The sequence below is a fragment of the Mastigoproctus giganteus genome, chromosome 1 (assembly GCF_048544385.1).
Source record: "Mastigoproctus giganteus isolate SK-2022 chromosome 1, ASM4854438v1, whole genome shotgun sequence".
Lineage (NCBI taxonomy): Eukaryota > Metazoa > Arthropoda > Arachnida > Uropygi > Thelyphonidae > Mastigoproctus > Mastigoproctus giganteus.
In genome coordinates, this window is record NC_143575.1 from 143379139 (window position 1) to 143402458 (window position 23320).

Sequence of the window (23320 nt, forward strand, 5' to 3'; positions counted from 1 at the left end):
TGTATAAGGCTGAATGGGTTGAGCAAGCTGAATGCTGATGGGATTCTTCCTCTTGTTCAGATTAAGAACCTGAGGGTGGCATAGATTCAAATTGAAGAAATACAGTTGTAGAAGAGATGTGCGTAAATTTTCCTTTAGCAAGGGGTGGTTGATTGGTGCAACAGACTTCCATCTTTTGTTGTGGAAGTAGATAGCCTAAATAAAATTAAGTCATGAGCTGGACAGGCATTTTTAACGAATGGAGGAGTACAATGGATGTTTTTTTTTTTTTTTTTGCTGATGCTGCATAAGCTTGCTTTCTTGCATCGTATCCTTCTATTAATACTAATGCTAATGCTAATTCCAGCAACTACTCCTGATCACCGATGATTTTAGCAATTATACGGAAAAATCCGCAGTTTTTGCCCACACATGCATGATTGTGTGGGCAAAAGCTGCGGATTTTTGTTGCGCTTTTTCTCACAGATTAGATGAGTTTAGATCGAATCTAATGTGTTTAGATTAGATTAAGCCTGCGGTCTGCCATTAATATATGGCTGTTGACAATGACGACCAAATGTGGCCGCCATCTAGCGGAGCAATCATAAACCTTTGCATTCACGTGATTAACTAGTATTCTGGATTAATTCCATGAGCAGTGTAATGATAGAAGTGTCAATGATAATGTTTAGTAGCGGCCATTAGTATTGAGATATCGGGGGTGGGGGTGTAGTAGGACAGATGGTGTTCTTTATGTTTTTGATGTGCACATTTTAAAAATGCAGTAGTAGCAGCGTCGTCCCAGTAATAGTGGGTATTTAAACTGTCCTCAACGATCTAGTCATTTCGACCTGCTGCTCCTGTACCTGCATCAGCAGTTATGGCATCCACTGGTGCTGGTCTGTCGCTTAAAGGTAGTAGCTTGAAAGTCAAGAAAAAACATTTGAAGCCGAAGCATCAGAAGACGAAAGTATTTAGAGCTAATGAACCACTTTTAAGTGTGTTCATGTGGGGTGTAAATCACACGGTAGGTGTTTTTAATTTTAAAATCCCGTGTTATACATTCTAATACTTCTGTCGGCGTTATACTTATCAAATTTTTTATTTCTCTTCATTATTGGTATACTTACTAATAAACATAACAATATCAACAAGAGTTATGTAGGATGTTCTGAAGCGATGTCTCTCCCTGTTATTGTTACTTAATGTCAATAGTTTTATGTATTGATGACAATGGTAACATTCGATTGTGTAAAAGTGAAAATAATTTGTTACCATGCCTTATAACATGTCAAGTAGCAGATACAGTGACTTTGACATTACACACCTGATCTCACCGTCACTGAATTGTCATTTCTCTTACTAAATACTTTTGCAAATAGTTTTGAACTAAATGAAATAATTATGTATATAATGTTTTTCCTCCTAGAAAAATTTAGTTCTGCTACTGCTAGATTAATTTGAAATGATGTAGTTCATTTATAAATTTACCTTATACGCCCATCTTGCACAGCATGTAAATAGATGTTCTTTTCATATCATACATAATGAATGGTTATAAACCCCCTCCAATAATTTGTTTTAATCACAAATGTATTATTTATTACCTGCGCCATAAATAATATTTTCTTTAATATTAATATTTTTCTCCTGAAATTGTTCATTATATTGCAAATGGAGGAAGTTAACCTGAAATATTAGGTCATAATAAAAAAAATTCACGTATGTAGAGGGTTTATTTTACTTATTGCTCTACTCAATTTAAATGGAAAGGTTGAGTCATTCATCAACAGGTAATGTTATTTTGCAGGAATAGTAATGTTATTTTGTAGGAATTGCAGAGAATAGACCTATTTCTTCAGCATAAAAGAAATAGAACTGAAAGGTATTTCAGACCTATTTCTTTTATGCTGAATTGAAATTAAATAAAATATAGCATATGCTTTCAGTTTTTTTTTTTTTTTTACAACTTGTAATAAAAAAAAAGTTTTGTTGCCTGCTGGCATTAAAATGCTTGACAGGTCTGTCATGGGGGTGGGTGTGCATAAAAAGAATATAGGTCTGAACACATTTACATGCTAAGATACAAAAATTGAGGTTTTGTTAATGATTTTCAAAGAACATTAATATGTTCTTTGAAAATTATTAATATGTTCCTTGTAATGGCACTTACAAGGTGTTGCAGTAAAGTAAGGCTTCCTCAGTGACACAAAAACTCTTGTACCACTTCGGTTGAAATGAATTCCATCATTATAACAGAAAGGACACTCATGCAATAAAAAAAACACAGTGAAGGAGTCAAACATGGTTTTATTTTCATTCAAATTAATCACCACCTGACTAAATGCATTAATTACATTTTAAAAGTTACTGAAAAGAGTCAGCGAAAGCATCCAAAGAGATGTTCAGTTCAGCAGTTATGTTTTTCTCTATGTCCTCAATGTTCTGCAATTTCAAGAGCTGCCTTGCTCTTGAAATTGCAGCCTCACCTGGGAAATGATCTTCAGTATAGCTACTATATAATATAACTATTATATAATTATATTATATATATTATTTATTTACAATACTCCTGACATTACTATATAAACAAATTTAATTTTATCTTTTGGCCTTTTAAAATCCTGAGAAAGAAAAGAATTGCCATTATAGTTGTCATCTCTTTGGATGCTTTTGCTGACTCTTTTCAGCAACTTTTAGAACAGTGTAATTAATGCATTCAGTCAGGTGGTAACTACTTTAAATTAAAATAAAACCATTTTTGTTCTTTTTATTGCACCAGTGTCCTTTACTTTACTGTCACACCTCATAAATGCCACAAACTGTTATTAATGTTCTTTGAAAATCATTAACAAAACTTCATAACTTTTTATGCAAAATTCCCAGCAGTGTATGACTGCTTGTGGTTTTTGAACTTATTTCAGTGTTTCTTTCCATTCTTAGAAGAATTACAGATTACACTCAAATACCCACAGAGTGGTGTAAGTGTGATTTTGGCCTATGTTGCTAACCTGTGTCATTCCAATTGCTTCCCTAAGCCCCTGAATTAGCAGTCCCCCCCCCCAACCTTTAATGCTTCCTCAGTGACACAAAAACTCTTGTGCCACTTCGGTTGAAATGAATTCCATCATTATAACAGAAATTTTTTTCCCTTAACTAAGACAGGAATGTTAAGAAAAATATTTCCCCATAATCCTTGCACTGTCTCACAAATCTGAAGTTAATCCATTAGGTTTTCATCTTGTATTCTCTCCAATCATTTATCAGACATGAGAACCTCCTTTTGACATTTTATTTTTCAGTATGATCAGATATTTCTTAACAAAGTCATTTGTTTTAAGTCATTAGAACCTACATGGATCACCCTTTACCCTTAAAAACTGACAAATGGTTAATCACATCATTTATTTTTGCACCTGGCAGATACTCTGGTTCTGTTTCTTTTGTCTTTATTACAGAATATATGTTCAGTTACTCTCACAATTGAATCTCCCCAGTAAGGCTGCCTCCTGTGCTATCAAAGCATTCTGCACTGAAAGATTTCCTCCTGGGCTGGATGTGGGAGTATATTGCTCAGTATAGAATCAGACACTTGGTTCTCTGTTGAGCCTCCAGTTTGAATTTTATTATTTTATTTTTTTGAACTTCCTTGCCTGTGTGCCGTTAGACACAGATTTGTCTAGCAGCATACAGAATTGTAATTTTAGGTCATCACTCTCCTACATCCAGCACAAAGAAAAGAATCTCCACTGGCTAGAGAAATTCTGCATATATGCTAAAAGAAGCACAAGGAAATGGGCCATAACTCACAGGTGAATTGTCAGTGACAATTCCCCTTCAATCACATCATTCCGTGACATGTAATTATGCCTTTTCCAATTGAAACCATAATTCAAGTAACAGTAAGGTAAAGATTTAAATAATAAATATATTAAAATTAGCACAAGTGAATTACCTTTAAAAATAAAGCCTAAGTTTAGTTCTAGTCAGTTCTATCTCAATAACATACCAACTATATGATTCAACACTTAAGGTAGTTAAAAACGAAAAAGTGTTGAGGATGCATTTAGTCAGATATGAGGGTCTCTGAACAGTGTAGACAGGCTGCCAGGATAGTTCCTGGAGTTTTTGCCAATGATATACAGAAATTTTGTCAGCAGAGTTAAGGAGATGATTATCCTGTTGTATAAGGTGCTTTGGCCATAGCTTGAGTACTACATACAGAAGTATGTAGTATTCGCATAGGATGCCTGTTGGAACAGTTTCGGATAAGGGAAACAAAATGGGTATTCTTATAAAGGAAGGCTTCAGTCCTACATATTGCAGTCTATAAACTAAGCACCTGCAGAAGATCTAATTGAAGCATTAAGGCTTCGAATGATTTGAGTAAGCCTAATGCTGATAACATATTTCTTCTTGCTTAGATCACACACACATGGAGGGAGGCATAAATTTAAATACAAAAAGAACTAGTTGTGCCCGGCGTAACATACAGCATCTTTCTGATTATGACATAAATAGTTTAATCTTGATTCTTCAGTCTTCACCATTCGTGTTTAGCAGTGATATAATTCTACAGCATTCACCTGTGGGATATATGCATATGTATCTATTTGCAAGTGGTTCCCCGTCTTCTCCAACAAATATTGCAGCAACATCCGTTTTGGATGTAGTTGCATTACATCATATCTTATCTAAATCTGGGTGTTCTATAAATGCCATATGCACATTCATTGTTTGATTAGCCTGGGTTATTTATTGCATTTATTTATGACTCAGAAAATGAGTTTACTTGTCGCAGCATCTCATCCAATTGTTGCATTACTTTGGCTACACACCCTTGGTTTGATTGTTTACAAGCTGTTTTGTTGTTGCTTCAGCAGAATCGAAAATGTAAAGTTGTCCATATATCCTGTCTTATTTGCCTTGTTTGATGGTGAGACCAAATGGTAAATCTAGCTGTGTATTCTAAAACAGTATGGACCATTTCCAGGCAGTGATTTAATCTCTGCACCCATTGATGCAAACACCATTGCTGAGTTGTACTCTCGTATATGTTTCCTGTAAAGGCCTCCTCCATAGCCGAGTGGTCAGGAGCCGGGAGTGCAGTGGCACACGCTCTTTGAGTAGATCGGGGTTCAAGCCCCTGACTGCTAAATACGGTCGATCTGCCAACCCGCACTGGACCAGCGTGGCAGATTATGGTCCATTTCCCTCAGCATGAATTGTTGAGGAGGCTTTCATCCTGCAGTGGATTGATAATGGCTGCAATTTGCTTTTTTATTTTTTATATGTTCCCTATAGTTATTTGCTTCATGTGTATCCCCCTGTAAACAGCTCTTGTAGTAGAGTAGGTGTCTCAGACAGTGGGTCAAGTGAAACCTTTCCATCACAATTGTATAAGTGTATAAATAAATTTTATACAATTGTGATGTATGTATAAATACATCGCAATTGTGTTTATTCAGTGTGTTTAACTCACTTCCCCAATACCTTGCATTGCAATAGTCACAGTTGTAAAACATTTCCTATGTCATGCTCTTCCACATTAATTACAGCTTGTTGATTATTTGCATCTGGTACTTATATTTGATTAGTCCTATAGCGTTTCATCCATCTTTTCATTTTCAATCTTGCTTCTCTTTCTTTAATGTTTTCTCTGTCTTCGTAGTCGTAGAGTCTCGTTTCGGTCTCTTAGTCTATTAGATCTCTCCTCTAATATTTCATTAGCATTTCTTCTACATTTTCTCAATGTTGTTGTTGTTATTTTGGTTTTTAGGAGCATTAGCAACTAAGGCCATATTGCTCCAGGGATATGCGGTGGTCATTCCCTGACCTTTCCGCATCTTCCGTATTTGGTGGTCATGGGCTCGAACCCCAGTCTAATCAAGAAGTGTGCGCTATGTATTGCTGCTTATTACTTATATAAACTCTAAAAGGAAGGGGATGAATCTGATTGGTCCACTTGACATCGATGGTTCGACTGTTGATGATCCTGCTCAGATAGCAAACAAACTGAATGAGTATTTTGCATCTACATTCACAAGTGGGGAATTATTAAGGTTTGAAAATGGCATAAGTAAAGAAATCCTTGCTGTTTTTCTTAGCATCTTTTGCCAAGGATTTCTCGTAATCTGCCGAACCTCCTTTGTGACCTGATTACAGATTAACTTACTGCTCCTGGCTACGGAGGCGCTACATTTTCTCAAAGTTCTTACACCATATTCAGCCATTTTTACGCTTCTTAAAACTTAGAACGGTTTATTAAAATTGAATATTTTAATAAACAAAGAATGCCCGGTACAGTGGTTATGCGAAGGGAATGGGTGCTGGCAACAATTAGCAGTTGGAAAATTTGTGCAGCATACCTAAGCATTTTATATATATATATATAAATGATGGTTGCAGGATAGACGTGCTGAAATTTGCTTTCAACCATGTGGTGAAAGCATGTGGTTGATTCTTGTAACAAACTTTCATCTGGTTCTGTGTAAGTTGTTGTTTAAATATATTTAAGGAAAAATTAGACAGATACTTAAAAGTAGGGTGACCAACTCTTGATCAGCCAATTTTGGGATATTGACCTTAAAAAAATTGGGACAACCAAAAAAATCAGGATTTTTTTTCGTAAGTCCATCAGATTACAAAATACCTAGTAATATTAACAGATGTTTTTTTTTTTTCTTTTTCTTCTTCTTTTTCTTTGGTAGTTATCGGTGCATCGGCTTCTGTGGCCATAATGCACCTCCCAAGGTTTTTGCAGTACTTTGATCCAAGCCTGAGGCAGGATTCAAACCCGCGACCTTTGGGTTGCCAGGCAGGTGCTTTACCCACCCGGCTAGCCCGGTCGTCATTAACGGATGTACATGTCCCTTCTTGGTTATTATACATATATAGGTATATCTTGGCATTAATTTTTAAAATAGGTTTAAAATTAATTTTTAAAATAAACATCAAAGATGTAAATGGAGATTTATTTTATTTAAACTTTCTATACACATTCATGTTATGCTAGTTAATTTTAGTACAATCTATTATTATATTTTATATTTATTTTACATTATAAATCGGGACAAATGGTGTCCCGCCTAGGGTTCGTTCAGGATGCCTCTATAGAGAGCTGAAAATTGGGATGTCCTTCAAAATTTAGGATGGTTGGTCACCCTACTTAGAAGGGAAAGGCAAGTAATGTGGAAATTTTTTTTTTTTTTTTTATTGTTGACGTGTAAGCTTGCTTCCTTGAGTCATTTGCCACTATAAATACTGATAAATGAATTTTATTGAACATTAATTACTATAACTAATAACATTTTATTTGACTAATTGTTATAATGTTTTATAATAAATACATTGATGTTCATAATAAATGTTAAGGTAACAAAAAAGTACATTTAAGTGATTTCTTACATCACAACCCTAGGGGCTCCCATCTGGTGAGTATGGGCTTGGCACATGCAGTGTCCTGAGCTGGATATCATTCCGTCTACTTTTGACTCCTCCCCTCCCCCCAGTGCCAATGTGACCACCAAATACAGAGGATGCGGAAAGGTTAGGGAATGACCATCACATATCCTCGGAGCAATATGGCCTTAGTTGCTAATGCTCCTAAAAACTAAATAACATCATCATCCCGGGTGCCAAACATTCCATGATCAAGCGATTTCTGTGCATTCCAAAAAGTGTTATTCCCAAAGAACCTTTGAATAGATTATATTTCATTCCAACTACTGTTTTCTTTATTTATAAATTATTGTAGCACTTTCACACTACAAGAAGTAGGCAAAGGTCCAGAAAGGAAGGCCACCTTTCTGTTTCTATTTCTAACAGTACTAACCAAATAACTCTGCCACTTGGTCACCTAGTGGCACTGCTCCTGCCTCCCTGTGGCAGTTCCGGAAACCTGGGTGGTAAAGCAAACCTCCAAGGCCAAAAGGAGCAAACATGGAATGTGACAATCCCCCCCCCCAAATTAAGACTGCAAATCCGAATCATATGGATTTGCATCAACCTGATATTGACTCCTCCAATCCAAAGGGACTGAAGACAGATGCTCCTCGACTGGAACACCTGAGTTTTCTGATTCTACATTCACTAACAAACCAGCCCTTAGGCAATCTACCGCCATTTCTCAGTCGAAAATGTCTTGAGAACGTAGCTGGTTCCCCAAAAATGGTGAGACGACTAAAATCTGGAGACCTGCTTGTAGAGATCACCAGCTCAAAACATTCTGGGTCTCTACTCAGACTCAACTCATTTGGTGGAGTTCTAGTCAAGGTGCCCCCACATGCCACGCTTAATATATCCAAAGGCGCAATTTCAGAATAGGACCTAATGAATGTGTCAGAGGAAGAAATTGTTCAGGAACTGCAGAATCAGAAAGTCACACAGGCCAGAAGAATTATGATGAAAAAAGATGGTCAGCTCATTCCGACTCAGAGCATCATACAAACATTCATCTTGCTCAGCCTACCCTCATCAGTGAAAGCAGAGCATTTGCATTGTCGCATTTGCCCATATATTTCGAACCCAATAAAACATAAGTGTCAGAAATTTGGACACTCAAAGTCTGTCGAGGTGACCCAGTATGTCCAAACTGTGGATCGAACGAGCATATCCAAGCTGACTGTAATGCCCAGTCTTTGTTTTGTCCCAGTTGTAAAGGCAACCACCCAGCCTTCTCTAAAAATTGTGAAGAGTGGAAATACGAGAAAAAAATACAAAATAGAAAAAGAAAGTCTCGTTCCCAGAAGCACAAAAGCAATTACAACTACAGATGCCTAGACGTACATATGCTGAAGCCTCTAAAAAATTTCATTCAGTATCAGTCCAAACTGATACATCAATTCCACCAAACATCTCCATTTCTGAATGGGCTTGATCCTTGCTCTCTTCTGTACCACAATCATCAAAGCAACATATTCCAAGCATGGCCAACAACACATCAGTCACCATACCACCTGCTGCCCATGCAGCTTCTGTCAGACCCATTCAAACAAACAGAGAAGCCAGATCCCATTATCAAACAGCCAATTGACTTCATCCTTATGGATACCAATGAAATCCCTAGTCAAGATGAAACCAAAACCATTGTGGAGATCTATCCAGAGGATGAAATAGACATGAGACCAATTTTCCCAAAAAGAGAGAAAATTAAGTGACCGTGTCAAACAGTCTTTTAAAAAACAGACAGACTCAGCTCCTTCATCTGAATCTAAACAGTGAACAATGTAGTCCAATGGAATTGCAGAGGCTTTTGTAGTAATATTGATGACACCCAAGAAATAATTAAACGTTATAATCCAGTTGGCATCTGTTTACAGGAGACATATTTAACTCCTAAGGTATCTATCTCTCTTGATCAAAAATTACACTGTTTTCCCAGAAGATAGACCGGTTAAAATAAAGCCAGTTACAATAAGGCGTTGTAACTTATACTATTCATGAACTTGAAGATTTAATTCTGCAGTTGCCAACCCCTTTCTGTTTATTGGGCGACTTCAGTGGACACCATCCATTGTAGGGCTCTCCCAATGCAGATGGATGAGGGCAACTTATTGAAATGCTCATTGACAGGCAGAATTTAACCATCCTAAATACTGGTTCACCAACTTACATCCATCTCCCAACAGGAACAGTCTCCTCAATAGATCTGTCTATCTGCTCTCCGATCCTCTTTCCTTGTATTGAGTGGACAGCTCTTGATGATCCACTCACAGTGACCACTATCCACTAATTTGTAAAATTCAAACTGCACACTCTATAATTTCAGAAAACTGCAGGAAATGGAAATTTTCCAAGACTGATTGGGCAAAATACACTTATCATGTATCCTTTGATAATCAGATCATCGAATCTCGCCCAATTGACATAGTCGCCAACCATATTAGCAAACAAATCCTAACAGCTCTATATGTTGCCATCCCACAGTCAAGCTCCCTTAGATGCATAAATTATTGGTGGAATGAGGATTGTAAGAGTGCCAAAAAGGGAAAAAACTGAACCTGGAATATATTCCGCAAACATCCTACTACCAATAATCTTCTAAATTATAAGAAACTCGGAGCCAAGGCTCGCCATATCAGGAAGAAAGCAAAAAGAGACTCCTGGGTCTGATTTGCAAATTCAGTTAATAAAAATACATATTCTAGAATAATATGAAGAAAAATAAAACAACTAAATGGCAAAATTCCTCCTCTATCCTCCCCAATTTTCAACTGGAATGGACAGGAGTGTATACTCCTGCAGAAATTGCTTTAGGGTCTGTATTCTCGCAATTGTCTGCCTCGATTGCATATGACCATTCATTTCAGAAGATTGAAGTATCAGCTGAAAAATCTCGATTGAACTTCAAAACCAAATCTTGTCTATCATACAATCGGCCACTTACTATGCTTGAACTTCAAGAAGCTATATATACCTCAAAGAAGTGCTGCTGGTCCAGACGGAGTGTATTATATAATGCTTAAACCACTAGATAATAAATCATTATCCTTGCTGCTGACTTTCTACCATCGAATTTTCACTGAACATTTATTCTCCACATGCTGGCATCACTCCTATGTACTGACAATTCCCAAACTAGGGAAAGATCACTCTATCTCTCACAACTATAGACCCAGTTCTCTTACCAGCTGCTTGAGCAAAATCCTGGAAAAAAATGATACACTGCCGACTGGTCTGGTACCTTGACTCCAAATATATAATCTCTGATAATCAATTTGGTTTCAGAAAAAAATGGTCATCCCTGGATCTCATGGTCAAAGCTGAAACGAACATCAGGAATGAGTTTATTTCTGATGTTTGTTTCAGAGAAGGCCTTTGACACCACTTGGAGTTTTTTTTTTTTTTTTTGCATCTTGAAAGATCTTCATTCCCTTGACCTCAGTGGCAACTTACCGTATTTCATACAAAACTTCCTTCAGCATAGAACTTTTCAAGTCCGCTACCAGCAAGTCCTCTCGCAAATCTATATACAAGAGGGAGGAGTCCCACAAGACTCATATACCTTATACCAAGGTATATGAGTACCAAGACTCATATACCAAGACTCAGTTATACCTTATTTGCAATAAGAATAAATAATATAACCAAATGTATATCCAACCCTGTAAACTTGTATCTCTATGCTGATGACCTGACTGTTTCCTGTAGTTCATAGAATATGAACTTCATCGAAAGGCAACTACAAATTTCACTTAACAATATTGAGCTATGGATGACACAGAATGGGTACCGACTATCACATCAGAAATCTAGTGTCATTCATTTTTGTAACAAACAAAAGGTGCATCCTGACCCAGAGCTACACTTAACGAATCATCCTATATCAGTCATGAAAAGTATTTGCCTCCTTGGTCTGATTTTTGATAGTAAGCTTAATTTCTTAGAACATGTCAAATATTTGCGGACTACTTGCCAGAAAAGAATTAATATACTCAGAGTTCTTTCTTCGACAGCATGGGGTGCAGACCGCTATACCCCTTCAATTGTATAGAACTCTAATTAGGTCTCGTCTTGATTATAGTGCCCCAGAGTTTGACTCTGCCAGGGAAAACGTGCTAACACGCCTTGCTCCTATTTAACATTCTGGCCTGAGGATTGCTATAGGTGCATATAGAACATCGCCAGTACAAAGCCTTTATATTGAAGCCCTTGAAGGTCCACTCTTTCTCAGAAGAAAAGTGATACTTCTGAATTATGCAGCTAAAATTTGAAGCATGCCTACTCATCCCATTTGGCCTATAATTAGTGATCCACTGTTTAAAATGTTCTATAGAAATAAACCCAGCGCAGTTCAGCCTACTGGTATAAGATTACAGGTACTATCAGGAACTTGGAATGTACACCTCAAAAAAGTCCTCCAAGATCCAAACTGTTCAGTTCCCCCATGGTCCTGTATTAAACCATCCTGCAACAATTACTTCCTAAACTGGGGAAAACAATCCTTTGCAAATATCAATATACAACTCCATACTGCTCACACAGAGAATTATCCTCTTTTTACCAAAATATATACTGATGGATCAAAATCTGATAGTGGAATAGGTGCCGCAGTAGTTTTCCCTTTTTAACACCATCTCTGTATCACTTTCCACCGAATGCAGCAGTTATACAGCTGAATTATTTGCCGTCAAGCTTGCCCTAGAAAATATTCTCTCATCTGTTGATCTAAAAGAGTATAATATATACGGCCTCACAGAGTACACTTATAGCCTTAGAAAACACCTCACCAAAGAATCCTTTAATAAAAACTATAAGAATTATGTTATATACATATTCAGGAATGCCAGCTAATAGTCATCTTTTGCTGGATCCCAGGCTACACTGGGATATCTGGAAATGAATGTGCAGACTATGCTGCCAAACATCCATCTAATTTAGATTCATCATGTTTTCTCGTTCCATATGTTGACTACAAATCTAATATACGAAGAATATGTAAAGAAAAATGGACACTTTTATGGCAAACTAAAACAGATAATAAGCTCTTTCAAATAAAACCAGATCCACCGTTATGGGCCTCTAGCTTCCAGGAAAACAGAAAGGAAGAAGTAATCCTAGCCAGAGCAAGAATTGGTCACAGTCACATTACTCGTCTATTTCTTCTCACAGGTGATCCTCTACAGTGTACACACTGCAATTCTCAACTCACAATGAAGCACATTCTTGTTGAATGCACCTTGTACGCACATGCCCGGCAACTCTCATTCAGTTTTATTCCTAATCTTTGAAGCTGTGTCATATCATAGGTAATGATGCCAACCCCTCAGAATTTTTCACATTTCTCAAACGGATAAACTTATATGATTGTTTCTGACTGTTTGCAAAACAGTCATCATGAATATCTTCCACATCACTGATAGGCAAATATGACCTGAGCAGCCCTTGTGCCAAAAATAACAATCTCTCTCTCTCTCTCTCTCTCTCTCTCTCTCTCTCTCTCTCTCTCTCTCTCTCTCTCTCTCTCTCTCTCTCTCTCTCTCTCTCTCTCTCTCTCTCTCTCTCTCTCTCGGTAACTCAGAAATTTTTTTTTGCCTGATGCAGCATATGACTCAGGTTTCCTTGTACCATATGGATAATAATATGCATCTGCTAATGCTAATTATTCCTCTTGCTCAGATTACACACCTGAGGGGGTATAAATTTAAATTGAGGAAAGACAGTTGTAGAATAGATGTGTGGAAATTTGCCTGGTTGGTGGTTGGATGCCAGAACAAACTTCCATCTGTCATTGTGTGGAAGCTTGATGGCGTAAATAAATTCAAGGCAGAACTAGACAAACTTTTAGAGTGAATGGGTGGGTGAAATGAGGTTTTTCCCCTTTGGCTGATGCTGTATAAGCTTGCTTTCTTGTATCATAGGCCTCTACTAATGCTAATGATGATGCAATTTGTTCATTACACTATAGGACCTATTAGTGTATTAGTAAATAAAAATTACTATTAAGTAAATAGCTGTTGCCACCTTGTTTTTTTCCTTGGAGTTTCATTTGTTTTGTTATTTACTGCTGCTGAATGTGTAAATATACATTTTGTATGTGGCTTTTGCATTACAAAGACTGAGACTGCAGTAAGAGGATAATTTCCAAATCGATGAAAATCGCACTTTATGGTTTTTATTAACGTTCGTTGATATTACATAGAATTGGGTTCCCTAGTTCTAGTGCAACAGGGTATTAGCATTAGTAGTGGCACATGATGTACAAAAGAAAGCCTATACAGCATCATCCAAAAAAATCCCACTTCTCATTCATCTCTCCATCTGCTCCAAAAGTTTGTCCAGTTCTTCCTTGAATTTATTTAAGCTATCAACTTCCACAACTACAGATAGAAGTTTATTCTAGCAATCGCCCACTTCCTGGCCAAAGGCAAATTTCCACAATCTGTTTTTCTACTGTCTTTCCTCAGTTTGAATTTGTCTTCTCAAGTGTGTAAACTGAGCAAGTGGAAGAATCCCACCAGCGCTGATCTTGCTCAAACCATTTAAACCTTAAACACATCAATCAGATTGCCTTGCAGGTGCCTAGTCTCCAGATGCTGCAATTTGCAGAACTAAAGCTCTTTCTTGATAAGAGTACCCCTTTGTTCCTCTCACCAATCTGTTTGCCCTTCTCTGTACCCCTTCCAGTAACAGCTCTACATCTTTCCTACAATGAGGCCTCTAGACCTGTATGCAGTACACATGGTGTGCTATGACCATTGCCTTATACATCTTCATCCCTGCTAGCAAAGTTCCTGTATATTGACAAGATCCTCATGAGCTGCTCTGGTAGTCTGTCTGCACTGCTCTGAAAACTTCATATGTTAGCACAATTATCCCCAGCTCTTTCATTCTCCACTTCCACATAATTAGTATATTCTCTGGGGGTTACTGCCACCCATATACAGTATTTTGGGTAATGACCAGAGTAATGTACCAACTATGTGGTACTACACTCAGTGTAGTGGAGAATGAAAAAGTTTGGGGGTAATTATGCCATCAAATATGAAGTTTTCAGAGCAGTGCAGACATGTAAAATATCATCAGTGTATTTGAAATGGTTATCAAAATATTTAAGTTATATCAACAAGTATATCTTCATCTTCTCAATCTTCAACTCATGCACAGTACTAAGTACTACAGTGTTCTCCCCAGAAAATTTTTCCAGCCAGGTGGCATTATGAAGTAGCCAGGTAGGAAGTGTAATACTTTGCAATATTATAAAATTTTCCGTTATTTATAAATGTGATTTAAGGGATCCAGAACAAAAATTAATTGCATAATTTAACATTATGTGCTCCTGTTGCATTGAACTCTATCGCATAGTGTGTTCGAATTAATATTAATCGAGATCAGTGAGCAGTACTATACGCTACCACGAGAATTGCTTAACTTTTAACCGAGCGGTCAATTTAAATTTCTCCGGGCGGTTACCAATTCGATAGGTCTTGGGGAGAACACTACTATAGGTTTTAATACCTTTTGTGGTTGGGGGTTTTCATTAAAAAAAAAAATTAAGAATATTAATTTTGCTTTAGTTTCACTCATGAAGTAAGAGAATAATATTAATTATATAAATGTTAATGAAGCAAGAATCATTTAATTATTAATGTTTTGATTGTCAGTTAATTATATGCATTTTCTTAAAAATTTTCAGGATATTTTGTTAGTAGTAGTAGTGACAAATGATAGAAGGAAGCAAGCAGAACGCGTGCATCCATACGCTTTCCCCCACCTGTCCTTCCTTTCTAATAATATTTCTATTTTTTCCTTAAATGTATTCAGTCACAGCTTTGAAAATGAACAGAGGATATCGCAGTTCTCAGCTTTTATTGTCCAATTTGGGTTAAAAAGCTGAAATTCACTCAAATAGAAATTGATGATATTGAATTAAATGATATCTATTTATAGATATTACTGCATTAAAAATAATAATAGCCACTAGGGGGCTTTCCCCTGCTCACTTTGCTTGAACCCCACACATGCTTTTCTATGTAAAAGACCTGTTGAAATGCACTGATCGATATCTAATCAGGAAATGACCTATGTAATTATTTATCTGAGTTTATATAGGTCACTTACGAAAAGGCCTTTTGCTTCGGGTTCCATAATGCATGAGAAATATTGTTGCATCCAAAAGAGCAGGACTAAAATATTTATAAACTATACAAATATTTAAAATATTTACAAAATACTAAACTATATACAAACTACATCAGGTCCCTTCATTAGCTGACATTACAATGAAACATCAAATGATGTCGTGCATGGTCATGTATTAGACAGTGAAGCAAGTGCATGAGGTTGGTGAAGTTCATGGAGGTATTGTCTTTCAATGGAAGACAATGTAATTATTTACCTGCACATCTGTAGTGATGTAATTGTCCTGCTCTCTTCTCTCATTGGCTCAAATAAATATTACTAGGATGAAAACTTTTTTAATGTATAGAGAGATGGTGTTTTTTTTTTTTGTTATGAACTTAAAAAAAAATTCTGATTTGATTTTTGCCAGTAATTTTCACTCTATTGGATAGTTAAGTCAAAATAAGAACAAATTAATATTTAAAAGTACAGGTCACTAATCTAGCCACCGGTAATCCGGTTCCACCGCTCATTAGCATTAGTAAAGGCACTTGATGCAAGAAAGCAAGCTTATATAGCATCAGCCAAAAAAAAAAAAAAAAAAACCCTTATTTTACTCATCCACTCACTCCAGATGTTTGTAAAGTTCTGCCTTGAATCTATTTAAGCTATCAACTTCTACGACAGATGGAAGTTTGTTCCAGCAATCAACTAACTGCTGGCTAAAGGCAAACTTCCTCATATCTATCCTACAACCGTGTTTCCTCAATTTGAATTTATGCCCTCTCAGGCGATTATTCTGAGCAAGAGGAAGAATCCTATGTGCATTGAGCATGCTCAAACCATTCAAGGCTTTATACACCTCAATCAGGTCACCTCGCAGGTGCCTAGTCTCCAGACACTGTAATTTGCAAAACTTAAGCCTTTCTGGAGTAGGCATCCCCAAAGAGGTCAGTGGAGACGAGCCCTACCAGGCAAAGTATAGGGGGGGAAAAGAAGAGACAGACCTGTCTGCTCTCTCCCCTGCCTGGGGATGGGGGTTTTAAAGGGAACTGGGTTAGAGTACCCAGTTCAGATCGCCAATGGTGTGTCGGCAGCAAAGCCGCCGAATGTCTTCTTCGGTGATGGTTGTCATGTCCAAGTAGTGTCAAATCCGGTAGGAAGGTCAAGCTGCCCATCCTGCTCAGGGGGTGGGGTATGTTAGCTGGCAGTGGGGACCCCACCAGGTGAAGGGGTGGGAGAGACACACTTACTTCATTCGTAATCTGCATTCTCACTCTACTTGCATTCTATTTTTTTTTTTAAATACTTTATTCTTATATTTTATATATATATATTTTTTTCCAATTTTCATATATACATTTTTTTTTTTTTTTCTCTCACTCACACTCATTCTTCTTTTTCTCACACACTAGGAGGGATGCAGTGATGTGTAGTGTAAATTTAACTACTAATTAAAACTAGGGTTAGTGTGTACTTAACTAGAATTTATGGTTTGTGTTCTTTTTCTAACATACTTTCATTCATTATTCTGGCTTTCATTTCATTTATTCAACTCTTGCTTTCTGCACTGCCCTCTCTGGGCACCTCAACTTATTGTTATTCTTCAGTTATGGTGCAGGCCAAACCGTAAGTTTTTTTGCAGGCCAGGGGAGAATGCAGTGATAGTGGTTGTGTTAGTAAATATTTGGTAGTATATTTAAAGCAATGTAAGTTATTTTTAACTTTGTATTTTTTCGGCCAATTACATTTGCTCTTCCACTCATTCCCATTCATTCTCTCTTTCCCTCATGTTAGTCACTTTTTTGCACCAAAACTGCCATTTATTCCCTTTTATTATAATTCCTAGTTCACTCAGTGCCCAGCCTATTCAATCTGTCTTTCATTCTCATTCATTCTACTTTGCATCCCCTTACTACTAGCTTACTGATATTTTTCAGCTAATCTGCTTCCCTGGCTGCCTGTACAAAGGGTACTAGGAAAGTTTTGCAATATGATGCAGCAATGAATCACAGGAAGCTGCTTGTTGCTGCATGTTGAGACATGTTCATACGTGCATAGTAGCCGCCGCGCCAAGTCGATGGGCTCAGTTATTCATTAGTAGTGAGAGTGTAAAGTGCTTGCGATGGCATCGTGGTCACGAAATGAGATAAGGACAGTTTTGCAGTATAATTTCGTGTGTGGTTTAACCATAGACCAGTGCTTAGAAGAAATGACTCTTGCACTAGATGATGATTGTCCACATCGTACAACGATATTCAGGTGGTATAGAGAATTCCAAAGGGGAAATTTCACTCTGGAGGATTCTGAGAGGCCGGGAAGGCTACGAACGTCAGTTACGGAGGAAAACGTTACTGCTGTGAGGAAAATGCTTGACGAAAACAGGCGAGTGACCTACCAACAGATAGAGGATACTTTGGGCCTAAATGCACCAGCAATTTGTTCGATTCTGCAAGATCATTTGCACGTGAAGAAACTTTGTTCTCTCTGGGTGCCGCATCAACTGACTGAAGAGCAGATGACACGACGTGTGACTTGGTGCCGGGAGATGTTAAAAAAGTTTGATAAGGGACAATCTCGGTATGTGAACAACATCGTGACAAGTGACGAGACTTGGCTGTACTATTACGATCTGCCGACCAAGGCTCAAAACAAAGTTTGGGTCTTTAATGATGAAGACACACCCGTAATTGTCAGAAAATCCCGATCTGTAAAGAAGAAAATGATAGCTGTATTTTTCAAATCGAGTGGAATTGTGGAACGTGTCGTTTTGGACACGCAGAAGACAGTCACAGCTAAGTGGTATACTGAACAATGCCTACCTAAAGTCATTGGATCTATGAAGAACCTGCGGCCAAAGTCAAGAATGGACACCTGGTACCTCCATCACGATAATGCTGCAGCTCACCGCACCAAAGCCTGCACCGAATATTTGACCACGACAGGACTGAAACTTCTCGAGCACCCTCCCTACAGTCGAGACCTTGCTCCCTGCGACTTTGCACTGTTCCCGCATGTGAAAATGAAGCTAAAAGGGAGGCGGTTTTCCAGTGATGAGGACCTTCTATGGGCTTGGGACAACGAGTGTGCTTTACTCCCTAGTGAAACTTGGCAGAACTGGTTTAAAGATTGGTTTCGGAGGATGGAGAGGTGTATTGAATGTAGAGGAAATTACTTTGAAAAAATTAAATAAACAAAGCTGTATTGCAAAACTTTCCTAGTACCCTTTGTACATCTCCCTCCTCTACATGGTTACTTATTTGATGTGGGGCCTCAGGCAGGTTAGTCCTGGGGATTTTTGTCATGTCAGGGCACAGAATACTGCTATCCTGACAGTTTTTAAGTCCTCGTCTGGGCATGGTAGGAAACTTGGGCAACTTTAACTATTGATTATTGTTTAATTGCTGGGGGCTGAATTGTCATTCTTTAGATAGTTCTACGTATTTTCCCAGTGACTAGTGGAACTAGAAAAAAAAGAAAATATTCTTTGAACAATGCCTAAAAAACATATCCCAGACATTATTGACTCTGCATGTACACCAGCTAAATTAAGACTATGCTGAACATTGTACAAACATAGCAAATTCATTTTTTTTTTAATTGTTGCCTGTACGCCTTATATTTTTCTGCCATATTGGCCTCATTTCGTATCCCTGTCCCATTACATTTTTAATGTCAAGCCTATCCTTTTCTAATTTGGTAAGAATTGTCGCCAATCCAATGGCAGCATTTTCTTTACTTTCTATAAAATCAATGAAACTCTTTTCTATTGATATTTTTCCATCAATAATTAAGCATATAAATTAGTCTTGAATTTTATGTGATAAATAATGATAATTTGAAATTTGTTCTGCTAGTTTATTATAATGACTTATAAGTTCAATAATATTCCAGCTCTCAGATTCTTAACTATCTCATTTGAACCTCTTAATACAAGACTATTTTTTCACAAAATATTGTCCAGAAAAATTTTTAAAATTCTTCACGATTTTTCTTTCTCTGTTAAAATTGCCTTTTGTAGAGCATCATTAGTAAGTCCAGAATTTTTTAGTCTCTTTTCCATTGATTTCTATTTTCGAATCATGGTGTTTTAATGAATTTTATTGATTTGGAATACATCTGTATAAGTGGTTCCAAGAACCACTATATAGATGTATCTATATAGCGGTTCTTGGAACCACTATGTTTCCATGCATTTTATTTGGAATTAATAAAAATACTGGCAATGTGCTTCACTAGTCAATTCACAGAAAACCTTTTCCTCTTGGAAACACTTATATAGATAAGTGTTTCCAAGAGGAAAAGGTTTTCTGTTTGCCTGACTTTAATCTTTTGGGTTGCCTGGTGTGCTATTCAATAGCAATAAAACTTTGAAATCTAGATTTTTCCACAAGTTCAATAGCACAGAACGTAACATGAGGATTTCCCAACAAAATAAAATATGGGGATTTCTGAATTTTTTTTTTTTTTTTTTTTTTTTTACTAACGAGTCAATAGCGGGGATTCAAAAAGAGTGGAAATGTTGAAAAATTACATCCAACATAATAGCAGGGTTTTACCCCCACAAAAGCTGAAAAATACCTTGTTATGCAAGGTTTACTGAAATTCTCAAACTGTTAGAGCGAAACTATGTTATACAAGTACTGTGTTGTGCAAAGACTTCCGCAACTTGTCAACCGTGTTGTAGAAGTGCCATGTTATATGGGGGGGGGGTTGCCTGTAAATATAATATTTTTCCATACAAAGTTCATTTCAATCAGAAAATAGAAATCGGGAAATTATTTTTTCAATACAATTTACTTTTTTGCATGCAGTTGGTATGAAAAAAAGAAATTCATAAATTAAATATAGTTTTAGTGCAGTAGTGTTAGCTTTTGATAGTCCACACAATTCCCATGTATTGTTATATAAGAATCAAGAATATGGTATTGCTTGTGAAGAGTTCCCTCTCTCTCTCTCGCTCTATATATATATATAGCCATTTTCCTCATTACCTTTACCTTCTTGGTGAGGCATCCCTCTCCCCTTTGCTTCATCAGAAGTTCTTTCTAATTTTTCTTCTAAAGAAAAATTAGACACATGGTTGCAGGTAAGAAGCTCACCAAATGTTTGGATCCTAATGCCATTGCCCTCCCATTAGAAGATTTGCTGACTGCACAACAGATTGCTTTGAACAGTTTTGAAAGATAAAAGAAATGCAAGAAGAAAGTAGGGTTAGTACTCAGCTGTTTTGTCAATGCCATCATGATGATGAAACGGATATGGGTATTGGCCCTCCAATAATGACAGCTTTGAATGACTTTTCTCTAGAATAGACTATGAAAAGTCAGATGACCTTAACCTATCATGACTTTTTTAGTTTTTTGAATTCTTCTTGGATTATACAATGCAAGACCTTTTATTAATGTATTCCATTAATTATTATTTAAAATTTTTTGAATTTTTAATGAAAAATTTGAAATTGTAAAAACATGTAATTTTCAATGAAACAAATCTTTTTGTTAATTCAGTTTCAAAAATTGTAAACAAAATGTGAACATGAAGTAACTTCATTTTATAGTTCACTAATTTGTTAAGAGTGCGAAATTTCAAACCTGACATTTCTGCCTATATATCATACATGTGCAAAACTTAAGGACCAACACTGTTTCTAAAGGTTACAACTACAAAATCAAACAAAACAGCCTGTTGTGATTTGCATAACTGTGGCCGTTCAGTAGAAAGCTGGTGCACATTCAAAAAATTGAATCGTCACATAAACAGATAAAAGCAGCAGTTATGTGCAAGTTACCGAATGGTGAGCATGATTGTTACAGGTATTAGATTGGTTTCATACAGTGCTACAGACAATGAAATGGCCAGTAGACAACATCTGGATGACTTTACCCGTGGTCGGTAAAGGGAATAATTGGGAAGCTCGAAGTGCGAGGAGTGTGGCTGCAAAGTTCGGTATCGCCTATAACATCGTCTCACGTGCTTGGTCGGCCTTACAGCTGTTTGAAGGACCAGTGGTAGTTGTCCACGAAAAAAACACCCAATGATGACCACTATATACTCCTACAGGCCAAGAGGGGCCGACACTAGACAGTGGGATCCATTACAAACAAGCTGCACAGGACGTAGGATATCACAGTTTACTGTGGCCAGACAACCACCATAAAGGTGGACTGTTTGCCCGGCAGCCAGTATGCTGTGTCCCTTTAACAACTGCCCATCGGAGACGTCATTTGCAGTGGTGAATCGAACACAAGGACTGAACAGTAGCGCAGTGGGGTAAAAGTAATCTTTACTGACGAGAGTAGATTCGGACTCAGCAGCGATTCTGAACGTCAGCTAATCTAGCGAGAGGTTGACACACGGTACAACCCCCGCAGACATCATTGAAAGGGATCGATGTGGCGGTCGAGGTGTTCTCGTCTGGGGAGGTGTTATCTTGGATGGACGTACACAACTCCAGATACTGGAAGGTGGTACTATAACCGGTGTGTGTGCCGACCGGGCTAGCCGAGTGGGTAAAGTACCTGCCCGGCAACCCAAAGGTCGCGGGTTCGATTCCCGCCTCGGGGTTGGATCAAAGTACTGCAAAAAACCTTCCGAGGTGCAATATGGCCACAGAAGCCGATGCGCCAACAACTACCAAATCAATAACCGGTGTATGCTTCTGTACTGAGGTAATCCTTCTCCGTGTGTGTCTGTTCCGAGGTGCCATTGATCCCGAGTTCCTGTTTATGGATGATAACGCCACATCCCATCGCATTGCAGCTGTTGATATGCTCTTGGAAAATGACATTGTTCATATGGATTGGCCTGCCCGTTCTGCCAATCTAAATCCGATCGGACACATATGGGATGCTCTGGGGGACACCTAGCAGCACGTCCACGCCCACCAGAAAATCTTCACCAGCTGAAGAGGTGCTGACAGAGGAATGGACTATGTCACCTCAAGAACTTATCAACAACATTGTTCTAAGTAACACACACATACACGCAGCAGATATAAATTACTGTACTTTATTTTTGGTGAGGGAATTGGGAGGAAACATCTGTGGGCTTAATGCAACCAATAAACAGAAAAAAAGTTTCAAAAATGGTTATGCTTTTCCTGACAGGTGTTTTGCTCTTATGCTGTGAAAATTAAAAATTTGAATTCAAAAACTGGTTTAGTAGATTAGTGTGTTTAATTGGCCAGAAATTTTTGCACAATTTTTTTCTGCACTACAAAACAGGTGTAGCACACCAAAAATTGGCAGTTTTCTTGTAAGTTTAGAAGTAGAAAGAAAAGCACTACAACTTTCGAGCATGTAGCAACTGGCATGAGTATGATGTAGAATGTTCATGGGAGTTATTACAGGACAATTACAGTGATATACTGTAGAACTTAGTTTCAAATCTCATTGTGACAAGAAAACATTTTAGAAAAATAGCAACTGTGATCTGATAAGTGAAATTATTGGGAGGCTTCACATCTTTAGTGCTGGTGTAGGGAAAGGCAATCACTTCAGATGTCTTTTTAAAAAAAAAGAGTAGATGTTTTTAAGGTCAAATAAAATTATTTGCTCTTGTGTTATTTTTATTTCTTTATTCTTTTAGCAGCTAAACTGTTTCCTAATGTGTTGAAGGACATAATGTAACAAGCAAGAAGATTTAATGGAAGATAAACTGCTCCAAGGAGCTTACAAAGAAAATGGTAAATAAAAAATTTCGAATTTCACAACACTGAAGTACATATTAGATAAAAGTTTGGAATGATTAAATATAATTACAGCCAAGTGTTTTCTGG

General features: G+C 37.4%; 1 protein-coding gene across 3 annotated transcripts in view; it reads left to right on the top strand.

Moving 5' to 3' along the window:
- Window positions 1-615: 615 nt before the first annotated feature.
- The window catches only part of LOC150091173 (phosphatidylinositol 5-phosphate 4-kinase type-2 alpha-like), a 327817-nt gene continuing 305112 nt past the window's right edge, over window positions 616-23320 (top strand). For all 3 annotated transcript variants that reach the window (XM_090374555.1, XM_090374545.1, XM_090374551.1), the window contains exon 1: window positions 616-1006. In XM_090374555.1, coding sequence (XP_090230681.1) covers window positions 860-1006 — 147 coding nt within the window. In that variant the 5' untranslated portion in view covers window positions 616-859. The remainder of the gene's footprint in view (window positions 1007-23320) is intronic.